Consider the following 22,794-nt stretch of genomic DNA (forward strand, 5'->3'; position numbering starts at 1 on the left):
TGAACCAGCTACACGCATTTTCACTAAGACCAATGTTAGCCAATTTATCTAATAGTAAAGAATGGTCTACTGTATCAAAGGCTTTACTGAGATCAATAAAGAGGGCAGCACAGTGTTTACTATTATCTAAGGCAGAGACAATATTGTTAGTAACCAGAGTGATGGCAGAGATAGTGCTATGGTTAGTTCTAAAACCAGATTGGTGAACAGATAAAATAGTGTGACTTGAGAGAAATGTTTTCAATTGGTTATTAATAAGGGATTCCAGCGTTTTTGACAGACATGACAGTCTGGATATTGGCCTATAGTTATTAGGGTCAGTTTTTTCTCCCGCTTTATACAAAGGAAGGACACAAGCTGATTTCCAGATCCTTGGAATAACGCAGGAAGATATAGAAAGATTAAAAATGTGGGTAATACACTCTGCAATTACAGGGGCTGAAAGCTGGAGAAAGAATGGGTCTAGGTTGTCTTCTCCAGTGGATTTCTTGGGGTCAATGCTTTGAAGAAATGTGAGGGGTGTACTCACTTTTGTGAGATACAGTATGCCTCTCCACAGCCCCTCACCTGGTCTTCCAACGTTGCTTGACACTCCCCATAGGCCTGGCTTTTAGCACTACCTCTTATCTCTGTGGTCCACTTTTCCCTCTCCCTCCTGCCTACTTTAGGTCTCTCACCCTCTCCCACAGTCTCAAACCTTCTTCTCCAAAGAACGACGTAGCTGGATTAATAGAGTTATGTTAAAGTCCTTTTACACTTTTACATTTATCTGTTGAAATCCTGAAAGAGATTTGGCTTATCCAGCATGTAAGTTATGCTTTGACAGTTTTTGCATGCTCTCTTCCAGTGCACTTCAATGTCAAGGACCTAATTTATTCGCAGTGATTTGTACAAAGTCTTCCTCTGGGGGCTTGGATAGGTAACAGGTGACATTTGTCTTGAAAGCCATTCCCACGAAAAATGTACCTTTTTAGATGGTTAAACTGTCTGTCACTGTCAGCGTGTTTAAACAACCTAAAGAGCAATGAAGACTTCAAACAGATGAATGTGAAAGTGGCTGACAAGGCTGACATTTAGTGATCCTCCAAAGCCTAATCATGCAGTAGTGCACAATGTTCTCCTCACAGAGAGTGCCACCTCAGCCTAAAGGAGACCTGTCAATCTATGATCTAGAAAAGTGTTTAGGATACACTATTTGTATAATTTTCTTTTAATCAAAGGAATCAAGTTTTATATTCTTGGAAATAGGTGTTCGATGAGAAGATACAGTATCTCACAAAAGTGAGTACACCCCTCACATTTCTTCAAATATTTCATTATATCTTTCCATGGAACAACACTGAATAAATGACACTTTGATACAATATCAAGTAGTCAGTGTACAGCTTGTATAACAGTGTAAATTTACTGTCCCCTTAAAATAACTCGACACACAGCCATTAATGTCTAAACTGCTGGCAACAAAAGTGAGTACACCCCTAAGTGAAAATGTCCAAATTGGGCCCAAAGTGTCAATATTTTGTGTTGCCATCATCATTTTCCAGCACTGCCTTAACCTTCTTGGGCATGTAATTCACCAGAGCTTCACAGGTTGCCACTGGAATCCTCTTCCACCCATTCATGACGACATCAAGGAGCTGGTGGATATTAGAGACCCTGCGCTCCTCCATCTCCCGTTCCTTTACCCTCAGCTTCTTTAGCAAGGCAGTGGTCTTCTTGGAGGTGTGTTTGGGGTCGTTATCATGTTGCAGTACTGCCCTGCGGCCCAGTTTATGAAGGGAGGGGATCATGCTCTGCTTCAGTATGTCACAGTACATGTTAGAATTCAATGAACTGTAGATCCCCAGTGCTGGCAGCACTCATGCATCCCCAGACCATGACACTCCAACCACCATGCTTGACTGTAGGCAAGACACACTTGTCTTTGTACTCCTCACCTGGTTGCCGCCCCACACTCTTAACACCATCTGAACCAAATAAATGTATCTTGGTCTCATCAGACCACAGGACATGGTTGCAGTAATCCATGTCCGTAGTCTGCTTGTCTTCAGCAAACTTTTTGTGGGGTTTCTTGTGCATCATCTTTAGAATAGGCTTTCTTCTGGGACAACAGCCATGCAGACCAGTATGATGCAGTGTGTGGCATATGGTTTGAGCACTAACAGGCTGACCCCCCTACCCCTTCAAGACCTGCAGCAATGCTGGCAGTATTCATACGTCTATTTTCCAAAGCCAACCTCTGTGTATGACGCTGAGCATGTGCACTCAACCTTCGTAAACTGGGCCGCAAGGCAGTATTGCAACATGATAACGACCCCAAACACACCCCCAAGACGACCAGTGGCTTGCTAAAAAAGCTGAGGGTAAAGGTTATGGCCTGGCCAAGCATGTCTTCAGACTTAAACCCTATTGAGCATCTTTGGGGCATCCTCAAACGGAAGGTGGAGGAGCGCAAGGTCTCTAATATCCACCAACTCCGTGATGCTGTCATGAATGGGTGGAAGAGGGTTCCAATGGCAACCTCTGAAGCTCTGGTGAATTACATGCCCAAGAGGGTTAAGGCAGTGCGGGGAAATAATGGTGGTCACACAAAATATTGACACTTTGGGCCCAATTTGGAAAAAATATCTTAGGGGTGTACTTACTTTTGTTGCCAGCAGGTTAGACATTAATGGCTGTGTGTCGAGTTATTTTGAGGGGACAGTAAATTTACACTGCTATACAAGCTGTACACTGACTACTTTACATTGTATCAAAGTGTCATTTATTCAATGTTGTCCCATGGAAAGATATTTGAAGAAATTTGAGGGGTGTACTCACTTTTGTGAGATACTGTAAACCTCTAATGTCATGTAAACACCTACCTTTAAAAAAAAGAAAGAAAGAAAACTCATTAATTATCATGTTGTATCTCAATTTGTTGAGATTTCTACAAAAAACTAATTTCAAAAAGGACATTTATTGATACCATTTGTGAATTTTTGACATTTAGAGTAGTTGGTTGACAGATTTTGTTATTGCTTGTTAGCGTTTTTACCTGTTACTTCTTGTGTTAAGTCTTCATGTCAAGGTACTTTGTCGGCTGGTAGCTTAATACTTACATACAGTTATTAGTATCTTTCTACATATGTGACTCTCGTAAAGAAGTGCAGTCGAGTGAGCAAGGATAAGCTCCTGCATCTCGTCATGACGTGACTATTCACTATTACTCTCTTCCTTCATCGCCTTCCTCACTGTCACCTTTGTCAGTCAACCTTATTCTCCCATCCTCTCCTCCTTCCAGCCATTTCAGACAAAGAAATGAACATCAGAGTGAGCGCGGAAACATTGAGAAAGGAGAGAGAACGGAGGAGAGAAAAGAATGTCGAACAGGCTGCCTGTTCTTAATGAGCTTCAAAGAGCTGTCATGTCAGACTCAGAGACACAAGGCTGAATTCATCTTACACTCTCCTTTCGCTTCTTGATAATTCACTCATTCACATATACACCCATAATAGCACACACTCAGACCCTCATCTCAGCTGCTTTTCCCGCCTTTCTTCATCAGCCCTCTCTTCTCTTTGAGCCAGTTTGTCTCTTTTCCTCACTGCTGGTGGATAAATTTTTTTAGCGCAGCCTCACTGCACGAAGGAACCCGTTGAACCCATCGTTTCTCCCTCACTCTCTCTCTCTCTCCCTACTCTGGCTCACTGTGTCTTAGACTCTTTGCAATAACACTGTCTAGTCTCTGCTGGCCTGTCATTGTCGGCTCCTGTAATGCAGTGCTCGATTAAGCGCTGCAGGCGAGGACATCCCAAAATGATTTAGCTAATAGATATCTTTTGCACCCGAATCCTGGCACAAATGTTTTACGGACAGTGTGTGTTTTTGGAGCTTGAAAAAGGCCATCTCCAGCTGTGTGTCTGTCTGTCTGTCTGTCTGTCTGTCTGTCTGTCTGTCTGTCTGTCTGTCTGTCTGTCTGTCTGTCTGTCTGTCTGTCTGTTAATGTGAGCAAGAGAGGGAGGGACAGATAGACAGTGTGGCAGTGGGATGTTTGTGTATCACTGCAGCATAATGCAGCTTGTCAGGCAAGTGGAGTCCTTTTTTCTTCTCTGCTTTGTCCCCATTAACCAGTTTCGCCCAATTTTCTGTCATACCGCATGCAAATACCGAACTACTTTACAGGAGAATTGGTCTTTATTCTGACTCTTCATCCGGAATGCTCCTTTTATTCAGCAGGAGCCAGGCTAAGGGAGACATAATTTATTATAAAATTAAGCTTCAGTCAGCCTAAAGCAAAGCAGCAGTTTGACTTATAACTTTAAATGTTAACATGCACACTTATCTTTCATGCAGGTCTTTGGCCATTTCAAAATGGATTGAAGGACAATGCACCGTTAAATATAATTCATATATAGTATGGTATTGTAGAGCTATGTGTAAATGTAAAGTGTGAACTGCAGCAGGATGTCATGGAGAATAAAAATCCTGGAGCTGCTCTACCTACAGCGAATAATGAAATGACTCTGGGCAGTTGAAATCACCATGGCTACGGTCACATTGTCTGATTGCCAGCTGTGAGCTCAATATCCAAATTATACTCATTTGGATTGAAAACCTCAAACAGGAAAAATCCTGCGAACTGACGAAGTCAATCTAATTTAAAGTAATTCAACCAAGTCCAAAAAGTGTTCACAAATGACATAGTTCATTTAAGTATTACTGCTGCTTAGTCACTGAATAGCTGTGTTTACAGTAAAGATACTGGCTTTGTAGATACTTCCTAAAATCAGCTTCCACAACATAAATTATATTGAAGGGCGGGTTTACCCTTTAAAGAATGCATGGTAATCAATGTTCGGATTTTTCAGTCTCCACCATCCATTTGTTTTGCCATGGCCAAATTAAAAGGTCATGGTGATGTTTATGGTTACAGGATTTTGTTTTAACACAGCTAAATAATTTTTTCCCCTTTCAATAAAATCCTTACTGGAACTGGAAGAAAGGTCTTTGTGTACCCAGAATCTAATTTATCCAAACAATATAAGATAATACAAAAAGTTATCTTGACAGAATGTCTGCCAATCCACCAGGAAGTGTTTGTTTTCATAAATAAGGTTTGGTTTAGAGAAGGCTTAACAAATAGTACAGGCTAGCTCGAGGTGACTTTCTCATTGATGCAGCATCAGTTAAGACCAGAAATTAAATATTTATTTACCCAGGCATTTTTTTGAAGAGCTGCTGGATAGATTTCATTTTTGATGTTGACAATCACAATTATAGTTTTCAAAAAAACCTGACACATTGTTAGCTATTTTTATCAAACCTGTGATCTTGGTTATTTTCCAGGCTCCGTGTTGGACGTGATCAAGCATATCATCTCGCGAGGCGAACACAAGACGGGCGTCCTGGACGAGGCCAGCATAGCCACAGTGCTAAAAGACGTGCTTGATGGCCTGGAGTACCTCCACAAGAACGGCCAGATCCACAGGTAACAAAACGCATTGAACCCTCAACTCAGGCACCATAATAAAACTTACACAGGACTTCCCATAACCACTGAGCACCGAGGCTTTATTAGACTTCACCTTCAGGGTTTATGGAGCAGAAATGCATAACTCTGCCCCTGACTTTCTACTATCTGTTGCCCCTCTAAATAGTGTCCTGCTAATATTATGTTCTCCACCTTGACTACATGGGACATAGTTTTTATTGTGGAGACTGTGTCCTTTTGTGTTCGTGTTGACACGTTTTAGTGAACACAGTAATTCAAATACATTTTTAACATGGAGTACAATGTTTTAAGACTAAAATAATTCAATGGTATTTGGAAACAGATTTCATATTAATATGTCATAATTATGGTTTAATTTTAATGCATACATGTGGTGTTATACAGTATAGACATCTTTACATATAAACCAATCTCATTGGGTACATTAATGTACTAATTAGCATAACTTTTATACATTACACTGAATTGTATCACTACGTGCCTCTTATCATTATGCGGTTTTTATTCCCTTCATATTTTTTACATAATCAAATGATCTTGTCACATATATGCATCTCAGTTCAATTTAATTCAATATAGTAACCTCTGCATAATAATTCAAGGTCTTTAGGTAAAGCACAATGCAAGGAAATGATTGGTTCTTTATCAGATCAGACAGATGGCTGTTCCAATGACATGGCATTTTCTCACAGCCACTTTCACTCTTAAAGGTCAGGGGTGTCTTTGGCATCTATATAGAGATGAAGCAGTAAAGTGTTCAAGAAGTAAAAGCCACTTAAGTATTGCAATAATTTCAAGAAAAAACAAACAGTCCACTCACTATCCATCTTCACTATTACTTTAAAAGCTGTATACATGATACAAGCTCTCAAAGAACACTGCAAGAAATCTGTAAGTAGACTACCACTTGTATGCTAATAACAATGTCTGTGCTAATTATAAGAACGTCTCAATGGCAAATTTGTGTGCCACTGAAAATGTGATCCTAAGAGTTGTCTCTTAAGTCCCTGCACTCAAGCTGTTAACAATGAACCCAGTCGACACACTCCTCAGTCTGTATTTAATATTCATTACTCACTTTTTCTCACGTCTTCTCTTCCCTCCCACGTGCACACATAATGCCCTCCCGGGCTACATGTGTAAATAATACATCGCTTGGTTAAGTGCTCAGCTGCTTTCAGAGTAACACGCCAATAACAAACAGAGAGAGAGCAACTTGATTGAAGACATTGACCGTGGGCTAGGATGAGGGATGTTTTGTGTTCGGCCGCATGAGTGAAGCATCTGCTCATTAACCTTAGTATTATATAACCGCTATAGAAAGTATAGCTAGAGATGTAAGGAATGAAGAATCACCATTGTGTTAAACAACTGTGTTAATTAAAAGAAAACTCCACTGTGGTATACTGTACCTCTGCTGCAACATTTAAGTATCCGTTTTCAGCATAATGAACTAGGGTTGTATCGGTCAATGCCAGAGCGAGGGAAATGTTTTTTCCTAATAAAAAACCTACACTCTGTCTCAGAGGCGGCCTTAACGATCTGGGGGCCCCACTTTTTTTGTATTTTCTTGAAAAAAAAAATCTTAATTTTATTTTTATTTTTTAATACATATTTATTGTGCATGCTTGTGCATGCTTCCCGCAAAAAGAAAACAGATTGTAGAGTTTTATGAGATGATGGGCCACTGGGTGCAGACTCTTAAAGGGCCCCCCCACTCCTACCTATCCAGTCAGGTACACTGACTTTTCAGCACATATACAATTATTGGTAAAAACATATTAATGAAGTCAGTTTTTCTCACAGGATTTAGGGATACTGTGGGAGGGACCCTGGTCCTTGTTGGGGGGTCCGGGGGCATCCCTTGTGCCTTTTGAATTAAAATGCATCAATCTGGTGCACTTTGAGAGGATCTTTTAGAGGCTATATCAAATCCTGAGATGCAGCAGGAACATTATTTTTCAGATTTTTCTTAATCAGGCAGCACTCTTTACTCTGCTACTGTAAAAACAGTACAGTGGTCTGCAGACCCATGTTCTATGATGGAGAGACTCATTTCAACAGATACAGGGTGGATAGCTACTTTTTATGAACAGCATAGAATTTACACATAGAAATCATATTCCTGTATGTGTGTGGGGGCCCTAAAGGCTCATCATGAAGCCCCTTAGACAGAGCTACTAATGCTGTTTTCTTATGCTTTTGTATTTCTCCCCCTACTAGTTGAGGGAACCATGATGATTTATTTCCTTATATTTAGGCTTATTCCTTTTTGGACCCTGTTATTGACATGAGTGACTGAGCTCTTAGACAATGCAACATGAAAAGTTACTATGAGGCCTAGGGCCCGGTAGCCTGCTCAAGAATTATTTATCAAAAAAAAAAAAATGGCGGGGCCCCATTCGATTGACAGATCCTGCCCTCATCAGTTGAGGGCTCCTGAGTGGGGACTAATGTTGAAGAACAATTTAAGGGATTCCAAGAGCACTGACTGAAAAACTACTGACAGGCTTAGAGTGATACGTTCATCAGTGTCTGCTGATGCAAACGTGCGCATGTGGCCATCCGCGTTCCTCCTGTGTAAGCTGAATCATATGAGTAGGAGCCTCGGGCAGGGGGGGTGGAGAGAGTCGGGGGGGGGGGGGGTTGAAGAGGAGGGAGAACGAGAGAAAGTGTCACATGGTGTGTTCCATCCAGCCAGCGCCGGCAGAAAAAGCAATTAGAGTGTTACGGCCTGGGCTGTAGCCTCAACCAGAGACATTTACCACAAGACGGCAAACTGCTCCACCTCCACCTTCACAGCAGCTTGGAAAGTCGGTGATTCAAAGGTGACACTTGTCCTCTAACTTTAGTAGCAGGTACACATCATTCTCATGACGAGAAGTATACCACTCTGGTCTAGATTTCAGGTTGAATCTGTTGCAAGTTAATCCTTGAAAAGCCCCCTAGATAGCAACATCTTACTGCTGTGTTTTGAGCTCTTTGCCTTACTCATCTGTGAGAGTACACACATAGGCATTCCCCAGCAAATAGCTCGGTTTGTGGTTTGGTAGTGATCAGGTAATGATTTTAGATATGTGGCCTCTGAGAGCAGAGAGTCTCTTGCTGGTTTGAAGGGAAATTGACAAAATAACACATAGGCATTGATTTGGAAAAACATGAAAATGAAATTCAGCCGGGTGGAGAGGGCAGTCACAAGGGCAAAGCAAGGGGAGATATTTTTGTGGTGTAAAAGGGCAGGGTTAAAAAAAATGAGGTATTTCATCTCCACAGGTTACCCAGAGAGCCTCTCGTAAACCTTATTTTACAGCGCTGTCAAGGGGCACTGTGAGCCTGGCACCAGGATGTGATGTCACAGGAGGTGACCCGGCGGAGCTGTAAGGTGCGATGGCTGCCAGATGAGAATGAGAAATCTTCTTGACAGTTTTATACTGTTTTTCCCCCAAATTGCTACTTTCCGGCTATCATTTCGGAAGGTCATAAATAGGAACCCACAACACATAACAGTGATTCTTGAGAAGTGGGACAAAACGGGTGCAATGTTGAAAAAATACAAACCCTATGTTTGACTCGACCTCCCTTCCTTATTTTGTGTCAACACCGTCAGACACCAAAAACACAAATACATTTTCCCTCAATTTATGCTAGACCCATGAGATGTATAATGATCACAAATATTCACCAAGACTGACAGAGGCCACAAAAAATATTTTCAAAATTAATATGAATATACGTTTTTTATATTGATTTTCCTCTATGTTCTTTAGTTGAACTGTGTGATAGAATTATTACTTTAACAGCAATCAAGATGTTTCAAATTTCAAGAGTGAAACTTTTATTTATTTCAAAGGTTTTTTTATTAGATTGCAAAGTAGCAAAGCAACTGCAGTACAATGGATTACAACTTTTTTCCCCCCCGAACATACCCCACCCATATCCCACCCTCACACCCAATCACAAACAATCCTGCATTAAGAAATTAGTACAAAAAAAACAATACATAATGTTAAAAATAGCAGAAACAAAACAGAAACACACACTTCAAGAAACAAAAACAAACAACCAATATGAAACAAAAAACAAAGAAATTAAATTTAATCAAACTAAAGAGGGGAGGGGGTAGCTACTCTTCAACTATTGTGGTCGGTTTCTTAAAGTAGTCTAGGAAGGGGCGCCATATTTTATGAAATTTAGTCTCAGATCCCTGGGTAGTGCAACAAATTTTCTCCAGATTCATACATGACATAATGTCTCTAATCCAATGTGAGTGGGAAGATGTTTCAAATTTCAAAATACTTTCTCATGTTAGGTGACTGGTTAGATTTTCACATATGACCAACCATTCCAACAACTATGAAATATCATTATGCAATATTGTCAAAAAATCGCCTCATTTTGTATATCATCCTGTACTTTTTTAAGAATCATTCATGACAAAACAAGATTGCGAGAGTTTCCATAAATACAGTATTAGAAAACTTAAACCCTATTTCTATATTTAATTTTAATAACTTGAAAACCATCCAAATATGATGCATTCACATTGAATGTCAACTCTGTCATTGGCCTGTCACCACAGGGTTGAGAGTTGACATCTGACGGTGTTGACATATTTAACGTTTCTTAAACAAACAAATGGATTTTTTTCTAGTAGCCATTTGGTTTTTCTGTTGATGTTAGGTGCTAGTATGAACAACTTAAGGAAAATAAAATGATTGAAACATTTCAAATAACTTCTTCAGAAATTGTAAGTCGGTGTTGACATATCATGGTTGTGACGCAGTACATTCAAGATTTGGAATGTAAAATATTCTAAAACTACAACACTTATCAGAGCCTGCCTGACTCTAATGTACTCTGCAGAGGTAGAATGTGACAAGAGGTCCTTCATAGTGACAGCTGCCCCTTATTTTGCCTGATTTTATTACATTTCACTGCATTTTCTAACGGTGTTGACAAAAAGTGGGGACACCACTTAGAAACCTTATAAAACATGAATGTGTTTTAGAAAAACTGTTTTTATTGATATGCGAGATTATTTAGTGTTGCTTTTGGTGAAAAAAAAGCTATTTTTAATCATTAAAGTTGGTTTTATTGCATATGAATGATTGAACCCTTCTCTGTGGACACACTGTTTTGGACGTCGTGAGAAGATAACAAGTGTCATGTATTTGACATAATAATGATACAATTAAATTTAAGGGGATAATTGTGCTCCAGACATTCTATTCTTAATCCCTAATAACATCTACAATTTTAAATATTTATTTTTAAACATAACAGCAGTTACTATTGCAAGACGGTCTTTTGTCCCGCTCTCAAGAATCACTGATAAATGTTTTCATATATATTTTTTTTTTAAATGTTCTCATCGCTTTCTGTTTTCCGGCAATTTTTTTGATTGGTATTAATTTGCTTTAACATGTGGAAATAACCATTAAACGTAATTATTTTTCTTATGGCTCAAGCCCACTTACAATTGTAGGAGTTGGGACTAAAACTGTGGGTTGGCTTTTTTCCTGTACAGAATTTCTTTGAACTTGCATGGTGCATTGTGTCACCACCTCCTCCTCCTCCTCCTCTTCCTCTCCTGTGAATGTTAATGACGGTCTACACTCTGCAGCCTTATTCTCAGAGCATTACAATCTGCTGCAGTGAACCATAGCATACACAGTTCTTCAATGAGCACAGGAATAGGACACGATCGCATTTCCTTGATCACTCTTTGTGAATGATCCAGCTTCACCTGTTGTCTTCTATTGAGTTGAGCATATTGGAATGAAAATGCATTTATCTCTTCATTTACATAAAACTAATTAGGATGTATTTTGTGAAAAAAGGACACTGGGCCCCACTCACAAATTCATTCAACAAGTTAAAAAAAAACAGATTTCTCATCTCATAATTTCTTGATTATCAGCCACGCAGGTGTTTGGTGTACCACTTCGGTCCTGATATCTCAAAAGTTATTGGATGGATTGCTATGATATTTGGTACAGATGCTGCAAATATGATGTCCTGAGTATGAATCCTCGTGACGTCAGTGATCCTGTGACATTCATCTAGCGCCATCAGCAAGTCAAAGTTTTCCATCATCCAGCAAAGGATCTTAACATGTATCAGATGGATTGGATAGCATGGCTGCCGACTCTTAATCTAGCTAGATATTGACTTTCAGAGCCACCAAATCATTCGGATAGTTCAATGTAAATTTTCCATTGGGCTGGACATTTTTTCATCAGCCGGCATAGGTTAACTTTCTGGCATGTATCCAAATGTAACAGTAAAATGCAGAAGTATGGCAAGTCTTTTCTTCCCCGGTGGCAAATGTGAGACGAAAAAGTAAGTCTTGTGCCGTGGCCAGAGCATATACTGAATGTAAAGGAGGGCCAGTGTGGTTGGATGGCCTGGACTGAACCCACAACACCTCATTAAAATACGCTACATTATTAGCCCAGGCTAAGCCACATGAATCACAAGCAGTAGACGGACAGAAGACACGACTGGACCCACTGAGAGAGAGAGAGAGAGAGAGAGAGGGACAGTGGTTGTGTAAAAGAGGGAAAAGTATTTTCGGATACTTGCCTTTTGGCCTCAGGTGGTCCTCCTCTCTGCACCGCCACCTCCCCTCACATCCGTAAAAAGCAATATCTCAAATTACCACACATAAATCATGACAGTTGTACGTACCCAGACATCCAAGGTGTAGGGTGAGCATGTTCTTGATTAGGCTGAGGCAGCGACTGCCAGAAACCGGATGGCACTGTGTCCTGATGTCACCTGGCAGCCAAGTGACAGCGGAGCAAGCCAGAGAGAGCACAGATGCCCGTACAGCACCGGACATTTCTAATGGCGCATCAGCCGTCAATAGCAGAGGCTGTCGTGTCCGTTTTTCATCCACCCTATCCTTTGCTCTGCAGTATCCCTAGTGTGACAGTTACGTAACTGAACTTGTCTAGACACACATTCACATCAAAGTTGTCCCCTACAGTACTTAGACAGCTCTTTCTGCCTGAGCTTAATACTGGAGACGCACCGTTTTAGGGAAGGATTTGATCAAAGTCACCTACCACCCTGTTCTGTTTAGTATTCCAGTCTACCGGATAGATTGATTATCCCAGCAGTCATTTTGACCTGCATTGGGAATCCCCATTTCTGCTCCCAGTTGATGTGTCCTAATATGTCACATATGTCACTGCATTCCTCGCTCTGTGGCTCACTGTCTGCCACTCCCTGCCCCTGTCGCTTTGGGATCTGTTGTCTGTGTGGTATTTTACTGGAGCACTCCTAGCAAAGGAGGCCCCTACACTCAAGTATTCAGCAGCATTTAAACAAACTGAACTGTGACCGGCAAACTCTCTGAGTCTCTTCAACACATTGTGTGTCCTGAGTAGGTATGCTTTTAAAGATTCTACGTGTAGCTACTGGAGATGGGGTGCTTAACCCATTTAGCCAACATCCCCCCTTACTTTTACCACAAAACTGGGACCTCAGGAAGCGTCCAGAAACCCAGGTGGTATTTTTTTTTCGTGATTTCAAGGGCAGTTTCAGCATGCATTTTAAGGTGTAAGCATGCTTCAGCAGTAGTTGTCCGAGTAGCACAAGAATCCTTCCAACCACCTCAATTATCTCCCCTGGTTTTTGCCCCTGGTGTATCTGTTGTTTATGGATTGAATTATATCCTAATGAATTGATTCTTTGTTCCTTGGAAGCTGTGTCATTCCTCTGAACCGGTACTCCAGAGGCCAGTCTATTTTCACATTCATTTGCTGGAAGACTCAACAGCATTCATCGTGCAGCTGAAACTGCAAGCGTTTGACTCCAGTGCCCCCATCTGGTAGCAAGGTGAACTGCTCAGCTGTTAAGACTGGCATCACTTCTGAATCATTAGTCTGCCTGTCATTGCAGTTTTAAGATCTTTTGTGCCATTGTGTGCGAGTGTGCACGGAGCCAGACAGGCAACCAGACAGCTATCCCTGCTGAATCCTCTTATCGCCACCAGGGGAGGCTGAACAGAGATGAACAAATTAACTACATACTCTGTGTGTGTGTGTGTGTGTGTGTGTGTGTGTGTGTGTGTGTGTGTGTGTGTGTGTGTGTGTGTGTGTGTGTGTGTGTGTGTGTTAACAATGGAAAGCTAGAATGGTAGGAAGATGAAGCCTATTTCTTGGACCAAGACTTATAAAATCCAGCTTTTTCTGACAGGCTATCAGTAAGCAAACAAGTGAAGAAAGAAGAGTAATGTTTTAATAATTATAAACTAACTAAATTATCATTCTTCATTATTGTGACTCTCTTTATTGTTCATGTTTTTTTCTTGATATACCTGAGCTAATACAAGTAATTACTTGATTATAAATCGAGATTTTGTCTTTCACAGAGATCTTAAGGCTGGTAACATTCTTCTCGGTGACGATGGTTCAGTACAAATTGCAGGTATTTGGCCACGGGGCAACAACACCTTTCACCTCATGTCACTAGTAGATTGAGTGTTAAGTAGTTGTGTTGTTATGTAACTATCTTCATATAGCCCTGTTAAGACTTTGTGCTCTTTGGGTCCTTTTCTGTGTGTTTTGTTTTAATTCTTTTTTCCTCTCTTACCCTCCTTCAGACTTTGGCGTCAGTTCCTTTCTAGCCACAGGTGGTGACATCACTCGAAATAAAGTGCGCAAGACATTTGTGGGAACGCCGTGCTGGATGGCCCCTGAAGTCATGGAGCAGGTTGGTTGTCTTTAGCACTGGGCCCTGAAGTAACCATGGCAGCAGAAAACTCCTAACCACTTTATCTTTACAGGCATAAACAGGCATTATCGTATTAATGAGCAATAATGGTCACAAGTCATCTATTTCTCTTTAATTTTTTAATGACTCTATTTTAGGAATAGGATGGCTGTAACCACAGCTTATCATCCTAACTATGACCATGCACTCAGCTACCATATAATAAGACTGGTGCTTAAACTTGCGGATTACGTTCCCATTTTCATTTGAAGAATTATATTCCTTTTTGCTGTCAACTCTGAGAGCAAACCCTTTCTTTCTATGAAGACAAGTTACTGTTTGTAAAATTGTGGCTCTCATGTCAAAACAAGAGGTATGCATAGTTGATCTGTGATCGTCCGTTTTGATTCTGCTTCCGCAGGTCAGGGGTTATGACTTCAAAGCGGATATTTGGAGTTTTGGAATCACAGCCATTGAGCTTGCCACCGGGGCCGCACCTTATCACAAATACCCACCAATGAAGGTGAGAACCGCTGCAGATCAACTTACCTAGACTCGTGTAGTTCATGATTCAGAACAAATGTAAAGTCACTTCCTCTGACTCGCTCTTGATTCAGCTTGTTATGTTCTGAGTTTTTCCTATCATTAAATGTGTTCTTGAGGTCTTGATGCTGACGCTGCAGAATGACCCCCCAGCCCTAGAGACAGGCATCACAGACAAGGAGATTGTCAAGAAATATGGCAAATCCTTCAGGAAGATGTTATCCATGTGTCTACAGAAGGATCCAGAGAAAAGGTGTTGATTTGAATTCCTTTACATAAAATATTTCTCATGAATGTGTTAAATCAAAGGATGCATTGTTTTTTGCCTGATCTGGTGTGTGGTAATTATGTGATACGTCGATATGTAAAATGTGCAATAATAGACTTTTTACAGTTAGTTCGCTTGATTTACATTACTTAAAACACATTCACAGTTGTATTTTTTATTTTATTTTTTTTACAGTTTTTTCTATTATTTAAACTACTAGTGCAGTGCCTGCTCCGAACTTATCTGTGACTCTGTGCCACTGCTTGATTTTTGATGTGCGTCTATTCAAACTGTTACGGTAGCGGCGAAACCACATGATCATTGGCCGCTACAGGTAATGGTACAATAATAGCAGTTGTCCAGAGAACTGTCTATCCTAACATCTTCATACCAAGCAATTCGCTCCCTTGGGTCCCCAGCAATACACCCACCAATTGTGAAGCTGATCGGATGAACAGTTGGCAAGAAATCGAAGGACACACACACACACACTCACTCACTCACTCACTCACTCACTCACTCACTCACTCACTCACTCACTCACTCACTCACTCACTCACTCACTCACTCACTCACTCACTCACTCACACACACACACACACACACACACACACACACACACACACACACACACACACACCTTCCTTTGTGGTTAGATAAAGGTCACATGAAAGTTTGTAATTTGTTGTCATTCTGCTGTTTTACAGGGCAACGTCCTCAGAGTTGTTGAAGCATAAATTCTTTCAGAAAGCAAAGGTAGGTGCTTGAGCTCCCTCTGGGTGTGAGTCAGCATCATCCCTATTTCAGGCACCAGTTGAGCTGGTTGATGAGTAAATATCTGAGGCTGCAGAAGTGATTGGATCTTAGTGGCCTCTGTTTCATTTTTTTTTAGCCCTATATGTTTTTAAATGTTTGAAGGAGGGAGCGTTTAATGCAAGAAACAGTTAAACTAAAATGCAACGAGATTATAAAATAAACCTATAAAGTCACCACCCTCAGGCTACTTCTCCCTTGGCTCAATTTGTCAGTGTGTCTGACCCAAGCCGAGGCCATTGCTGCATTCAGACCATACAGAGCTGTTTCTAACAAAGGCAGGGATAAGCAGTCTAACTCCAGTGTCCGGCTGTCCAGGGCCTAGCAACTGCAACAAATACAGTGCTGGCTCAGCATGTCACACCACCAAAATTAAACCTAGTTGGTTTGCTGGACATGACCACAGTCAGAAGCAAGACTGGCAACACTCTGTACAGCAGAGGGCAGGCTTCGTCATTGTTTCAGAAGAGATTCACCTTTGGTATAAATGAGCTAAGTTAGGGCCTGTCAGCGTGCACGAGGGACTTAAATGGTTATCTAGCAAATGATTGTTGATTTACTTTTCTGTTGGTGAAATCTACTCATCTGACACTGTCTGAGAGAGTAGTAAGATTTTTCAATTTTTAAAAAGTATTTAAAAAAATAAATAATGTATTGCCATTCAATATGACAGTTACAGTAGGAATGATTGGTTTAAGTTATTACAACTTTCTTTATAAAGGACTTTCTCAAATATGGTTACAAAAGTAAATCATATTAGGTAAGCTTCAAATCAAAGATGAGTGAGAATTTCGAAAAAAGGAAGCTTTTAAAACAAGATTTAAAACGTCGACTGACATGAGCATAAGACCGAGACTTCCATCACGTGGGAGCAAGAACACCAAAAACCACAATTGTTGCACTTTGAGTGGAGGAAAACCAGGGGCCCTTGTTTGGTGAACATGCATGGGGTCAGCAACTCACTGACAAATGTGTAAATAAATGCTTAATTTGAGTGGAGGCTAGTGTAGCAAAGAGTATTAGTTAGTGATGCACCTGATGGGCCTCAGGTACATTTATGAATAATGAAAGATTTAACCATGTTACAGAATAACAGACGTTCATTTCTTTTCTCTTATGACAGACCCATGAGTATTTACATGAGAGGTTACTTCAGAGGGCGCCCACAATAACAGAGAGGTCGAAAAGGGTAAGACGGCAAATATCTAAATCCGCACTTTGTGCTATTAATTGCTAAGAAAATGATGTAACTTGTGCGCATGTGTTTTTAACATGTGTTTAGGTACGTCGAGTGCCAGGTTCCAGTGGACGGCTGCATAAAACGGAGGACGGCGAGTGGGAGTGGAGTGACGATGAGCTGGATGAAGAAAGTGAAGAAGGCAAATTAGCTGTCGCCGCCTTAAGGGTGAGATGAATCTACGAGTCGTTTTCTCCCTCACACGCACACACTTTTGTTACACACTCTCCACATGTCTTGTCTTTTATTCCCTGTACAATGTTAAAATGGTCATTCTCATGTCTGCAGTTAGCATGTGTGTGTGTGTCCATTGTCTCTCCACTGAGTCTCCCATATGTGTGTACATTCTGTATGACCGCCAAGGAGCAGCAGGGGAAGCCTGTTAGCACCCCCAGGCGACATGTGCGCTTCGCCTACCCACTCGAGCTGCCTACGGCCAGGGTTGTTCACTTGACACCACAATACAGATGGCATTCCCCTAACAAGGAAGGGACTCTCTCTGCACAGCTAGGAAGCGAGTGACCGCTAGAAAAGGGCAGGAAAGACCTTGTACTGACACGAAAACCACTGCTGTTAGAATGAGGGCTATAGATTATACAATAAGAAAAGCTTCATTTTATCTTTATAGTTACGCCGATACCAGGTTTTCATGTCTCATCTTGACTTTTGCTTTAATACACATTCACTTTGCAGGATTGATAAACTTATCTTACCATAGTAAATCTTCACTCAGATAAGCTCTTACCTTTCGGATAGTAATGACTTTGTTGTAACAATATATAACTATACATTAATCTATCAGAAGACAAGTTATTTCTAATCCAGAATCAGTTATGTAATTGGTTTGTTGAAAATAAATGTTCACAACATCATTTCTGACCACTAAAGACAAATACACAAGTCCCTTTGACCTCCTTCAGAGGCTCCGTCCCCAGACGCGCCTTGCCATGGAAACAGCAGTGGTCACTTACTACTGTAGGCTACCTGTCCAATAGCATTGTTGTCACTAACGTCTTGAACGCTGTGTTTAAACAGCAGACTTTTTGTCAGCACACAATATGGCCAAAACCTGAGGGAGGATTATTTAAAAAAATAAGCGAGAGTTACCTTTCCTGGAAGCCATCTGTATTTTCATTTCTCTTTCTTAATCACTCTTTGTTTATACTGACCAAATCACATTTAATCAATACCAGGCAAATCACTTACCAGCCCTGTATTTGATTTTTGAGTAGAGCACTAATGAATATCAATAATTCAAATTTGTCAATATTTCTCTGCTGCTTTGATTGTGGCTGCTCTACAGGCTATTTGTTGGCAAACTGAACCTTATATTTCTCCCACCATCTCTATTTGATATTATATCTCTAAACTCCCATGGCCTCAGTGATTCTAGCCATGCATGTATTTTGTTTTGTTCTAATATGAAATATATTACTTTTTCTGGCCAGAAGAAAATCCATATGGTTAAACAATGGAGCCTGGCTGCTTGAATAGTCTATTACAACCACAGATATTAATGCTGTTAAGCAAAAAATGTCATATCACCTTATCATATGAGCATCAGTTAGTGCTGTGTAGCTTTAGTCTCTTTAGTATTTTATATCTCTTCTGCCATGATATCACTTTATTCACCTTAAAGGAGATAATGATAAACTAAATGGGTTGTTTAAATAAGGAAAGGAAACGAATGAGCCGTTGTATTCTGTTTACCTCTCTTGCTTTCTGTGTGTTTCTTTGCATCCGTGTGTGCTGTTTTTGCTTTGCTTAATCCATCACAGTGATTTCCTACTCTGAGTTTTAACCTATAATATGTGTTTTTAACAGTCACCAAGAGTGAAGGAGGGCTCCCAAAATTCAGAGGTGAGTTTCAAGTTCTTTCTTTTTACTTTAATGTACTTTATGCTCTGGTAAATACAGATTTATACATTTGTAAACTGTGTCATTTGTGAGGTTGAAAGTGTCAGTCAAGTCTAGCTGCCTAGTACAGGCCCTAAGCATGTGTTCAGGGTTGCCAAAAGGGCCATCAGCCTTGTGTGAATGAGTCCTGCTCAGTGCAGCACACACTGGTGGGTGGAGAGTGGGAGGGGTCGTAGGTCTGTGAGGAGTCAGTTATTCGTCCCATTTGAAGATTAAAATGAAGGGGTTTGCTGAAAAATTGTCCTTCAGGATTTCCAGACCCCTGAGCAGGTGGCAGCAGGTCAGGCAGAACTACCTCAGGCTGCTGGACAGGTTCCACTGCAGCCCACACCAGTCAACACTCAATCCACTGCTGCTCCCACACAGGTCAGTCTGACTGAGCTTCATCACATTCTCTTCTGATTTCTGTCATCTGTGTACTCCTGCAGATAATGTGAATCATTTTTTTCAAGCGTTTGTTCGACTCAAAATAACTGTCTTCATCCTTGTTTCGACAGACTGTAGCTGCCACTGGGGATGTCACTTCTCCCATTAGTTTGGTATTAAGGTTAAGGTAGGTTTCTCCATTACTAGAGAAAAATCAGTATACCAGCCAGGGGAGCTGTCAGTCAGTCCCACCATGTCATTAAAGCTTGTATTTAAAAAAAATTGCATTCACAGTTGGGTGGAATAAGTCTTAAACGGTGTACAGACTAAGGAATGTAACTCCTCTCTCTTTCTTTCATCTCCTCAGGAATTTGAAGAAGGAGCTTAATGACATCCGCTTTGAATATATGCCAGGGAGAGGTGAGCGGGGTTCCTTCTCATTTACATTATACCTCTGATTGCTGGTGTCACTAAGTAGTTTAAAAAATGTCATGACGGCTTGGCTGCAGTAAGATAAACTGACTATTTATATCTTATGTGTTGTTAACCTTCTTTGGGTGCGTTAGATTTCCATTCATGTAACCATAATAATTGACATTTTCATCAAGAAACACAAGTGCTGTGGGAATTATTAATGGCACTGTTAAAATATATATATTATATTTTAAATTAAAGTTGGTCTCTTATTCTCTTACTTTCTCAGACACAGCAGATGGTGTGTCCCAGGAGCTAGTGTCAGCTGGACTGGTTGACGGGAAAGACTTAGTAATAGGTGAGTAAAAAAACAATCAAGTTCCCCTTAAAAGTCACCTAAAGGCAAATTATTGTGATTACTTTAAAATGTCACAGTGCAGTACACACTAACATCTTCTCATACTCACATTGTTGTCCTCCATTTCTGAAACATGTTCTTTTTTTTTCAGTTGCTGCAAATCTGCAGAAAATAGTTGATGAGCCTCAAGCCAATAAAAATGTCACTTTCAGACTGGTGAGTGCTAAACCTTCATCTTTAAAAAGCAATATTCATTGTATCAAATACATAAAATGAGTAGTAAACCTTTTAGATTTGTTTTCTTTTCTTACCAGACCTATTAGCTAGATCTTTCCACCTTACTAAACTAGATATTTTTGATCATTAGATATTTTATAATCTGCATGGGACATGGATTTGGCATTGGGTAAAATGGAAGTCTATGGAAGATCATGTACATACAACTCAAATATACATTTATAACAATTGTAACACTTTTAGCATATTCAGTGCTGCTTGAAAGTATGTGAACCCCTTGAACCTTTTGGAATTTTATTTAGTTTAACCATTATTAATTAATTTTTATATGAAATAACAGATGTTTGTTTATCAATTAAAAAAAAATCTTCCAGAAATCAATTGTTAAAACAAATGATTTGCCAAATTTTGCATGTGCATAAGTTTGTGAACCCTGAGCTGCATTACTTAAATCGAGCAGGTAAACACAATCAGGTGGGCGAAATTGAGTGATGAAATGGACCAATGTAATGTGAGATCTTTAGGGAAGAAACTGGGTGGCACTAGATAAAACAGAGATAAAACTAGGTCAGTTTAGGCCCACCAAAGTGAACCCATACAGGTCAGACATGCCAAAAGGGAAAGAAAATCTCAGAAGATCTGAGGAATAGAGTTGTGATGTTGCACATTTGTCTGAGGACAGCTATAAATTAATTTAAAAATAATTTGAGCCCCATCGGTCCACCGTGAGGCGAGTCATCTACAAATGGAGAGCTTTAAGAGTGACTGAACATCTGCCTAGAAGTGGACTTCCTTCAAAAATATCCACAAGCACCTCAAGAAAAGTGATTTTTCACGTTATAGCCAAGCCAACCCCAACATTACATCTGGAGATTTGCAAACCGTTTGCCACCACCGTTCTTCAATTGGGAGAAGGTTCTTTTGGTGGTAGGCAGAGTTGCATTTTCGCCCAAACATGGCGGTTTTGGTTATGACCAAACAGTTACACTTTGGACTAATCTGTCCACAGAATATACTTCAAGAAAACTTCAGGTATCTCCAGGTGTTCTCTGGAAAAGTTGTGACAAGCAGTTTTGTTCTTTTTTGAGAGCAGAGGCTTCTTCAGCAACCCTCCCATGATACCAATGTTGACTGAGTTTTCTTCTTATTGTGGAACCATGCACATCTGTCCCAGATGTTTTAAGAGAGGTCTGCAAATCACTAGATGTAATGTTTGGGTTGGCTTTTACCTGAAAAATCACTTTTCTTTTGGCGCTTGTGTATATTTTTGACAAACTTCTAGGCAGATCTTCAGTCACTCGTAAAGCTCTCCATTTGTAGATAATTGCCTCACGGTGGACCGATGGAGCTCAAACTTTTTTGAGATTAATTTATAGCTTTCACCAGACAATTGTGCAAAACTCTCTTCCTGAGATCCTCTGAGATTGCCTTTCCTCTTGGCATGTCTGACCTGAATGGGTTCACTTTGGTGGGCCTAAAGTGACCTGGTTTGATCTCTGTTTTATCTAGTGCTGCCAAATTTCTTCCCTAAAGATCTGTATTTATATTAGTCCATTTCATCACTCAATTTGGCCCACCTGTCTGCCTGGTCTGTCGATGTTGTTAATGTTGTCTGTTGTCTGTGTGTGTAAGCAGCCAATTATTTTTCTTTTTAACTGCAACCAAATCTACCCTCGGGTACAAATAAAGTTACCTTACCTTACCTTACCTTACCTTACCTTACCTTACCTTACCTTACCTTACCTTACCTTACCTTACCTTACCTTACCTTACCTTACCTTACCTTACCTTACCTTACCTTACCTTACCTTACCTTACCTTACCTTACCTTACCTTACCTTACCTTACCTTACCTTACCTTACCTTACCTTACCTTACCTTACCTTACCTTACCTTACCTTACCTTACCTTACCTTACCTTACCTTACCTTACCTTACCTTACCTTACCTTACCTTACCTTACCTTACCTTACCTTACCTTACCTTACCTTACCTTACCTTACCTTACCTTACCTTACCTTACCTTACCTTACCTTACCTTACCTTACCTTACCTTACCTTACCTTACCTTACCTTACCTTACCTTACCTTACCTTACCTTACCTTACCTTACCTTACCTTACCTTACCTTACCTTACCTTACCTTACCTTACCTTACCTTACCTTACCTTACCTTACCTTACCTTACCTTACCTTACCTTACCTTACCTTACCTTACCTTACCTTACCTTACCTTACCTTACCTTACCTTACCTTACCTTACCTTACCTTACCTTACCTTACCTTACCTTACCTTACCTTACCTTACCTTACCTTACCTTACCTTACCTTACCTTACCTTACCTTACCTTACCTTACCTTACCTTACCTTACCTTACCTTACCTTACCTTACCTTACCTTACCTTACCTTACCTTACCTTACCTT

General features: G+C 40.4%; 1 protein-coding gene across 3 annotated transcripts in view; it reads left to right on the forward strand.

Moving 5' to 3' along the window:
* The window catches only part of oxsr1b (oxidative stress responsive kinase 1b), a 49,204-nt gene that overhangs the window by 22,600 nt on the left and 3,810 nt on the right, over positions 1-22,794 (forward strand). For 2 of the 3 annotated variants that reach the window (XM_080050645.1, XM_080050647.1), the window contains exons 4-18: positions 5,329-5,470; positions 13,875-13,930; positions 14,106-14,215; positions 14,637-14,738; positions 14,878-15,011; positions 15,734-15,782; positions 16,963-17,028; positions 17,122-17,244; positions 17,440-17,517; positions 18,901-18,936; positions 19,243-19,359; positions 19,491-19,546; positions 19,727-19,779; positions 20,063-20,131; positions 20,283-20,347. In XM_080050645.1, the coding sequence (XP_079906771.1) occupies positions 5,329-5,470; positions 13,875-13,930; positions 14,106-14,215; positions 14,637-14,738; positions 14,878-15,011; positions 15,734-15,782; positions 16,963-17,028; positions 17,122-17,244; positions 17,440-17,517; positions 18,901-18,936; positions 19,243-19,359; positions 19,491-19,546; positions 19,727-19,779; positions 20,063-20,131; positions 20,283-20,347 (1,256 nt within the window). The remainder of the gene's footprint in view (positions 1-5,328; positions 5,471-13,874; positions 13,931-14,105; positions 14,216-14,636; positions 14,739-14,877; positions 15,012-15,733; positions 15,783-16,962; positions 17,029-17,121; positions 17,245-17,439; positions 17,518-18,900; positions 18,937-19,242; positions 19,360-19,490; positions 19,547-19,726; positions 19,780-20,062; positions 20,132-20,282; positions 20,348-22,794) is intronic. The other variant, XM_080050646.1, reaches the window with a different exon arrangement.

The sequence above is a fragment of the Ammodytes marinus genome (assembly GCF_949987685.1).
Source record: "Ammodytes marinus genome assembly, chromosome: 21".
NCBI classification, from domain to species: domain Eukaryota; kingdom Metazoa; phylum Chordata; class Actinopteri; order Uranoscopiformes; family Ammodytidae; genus Ammodytes; species Ammodytes marinus.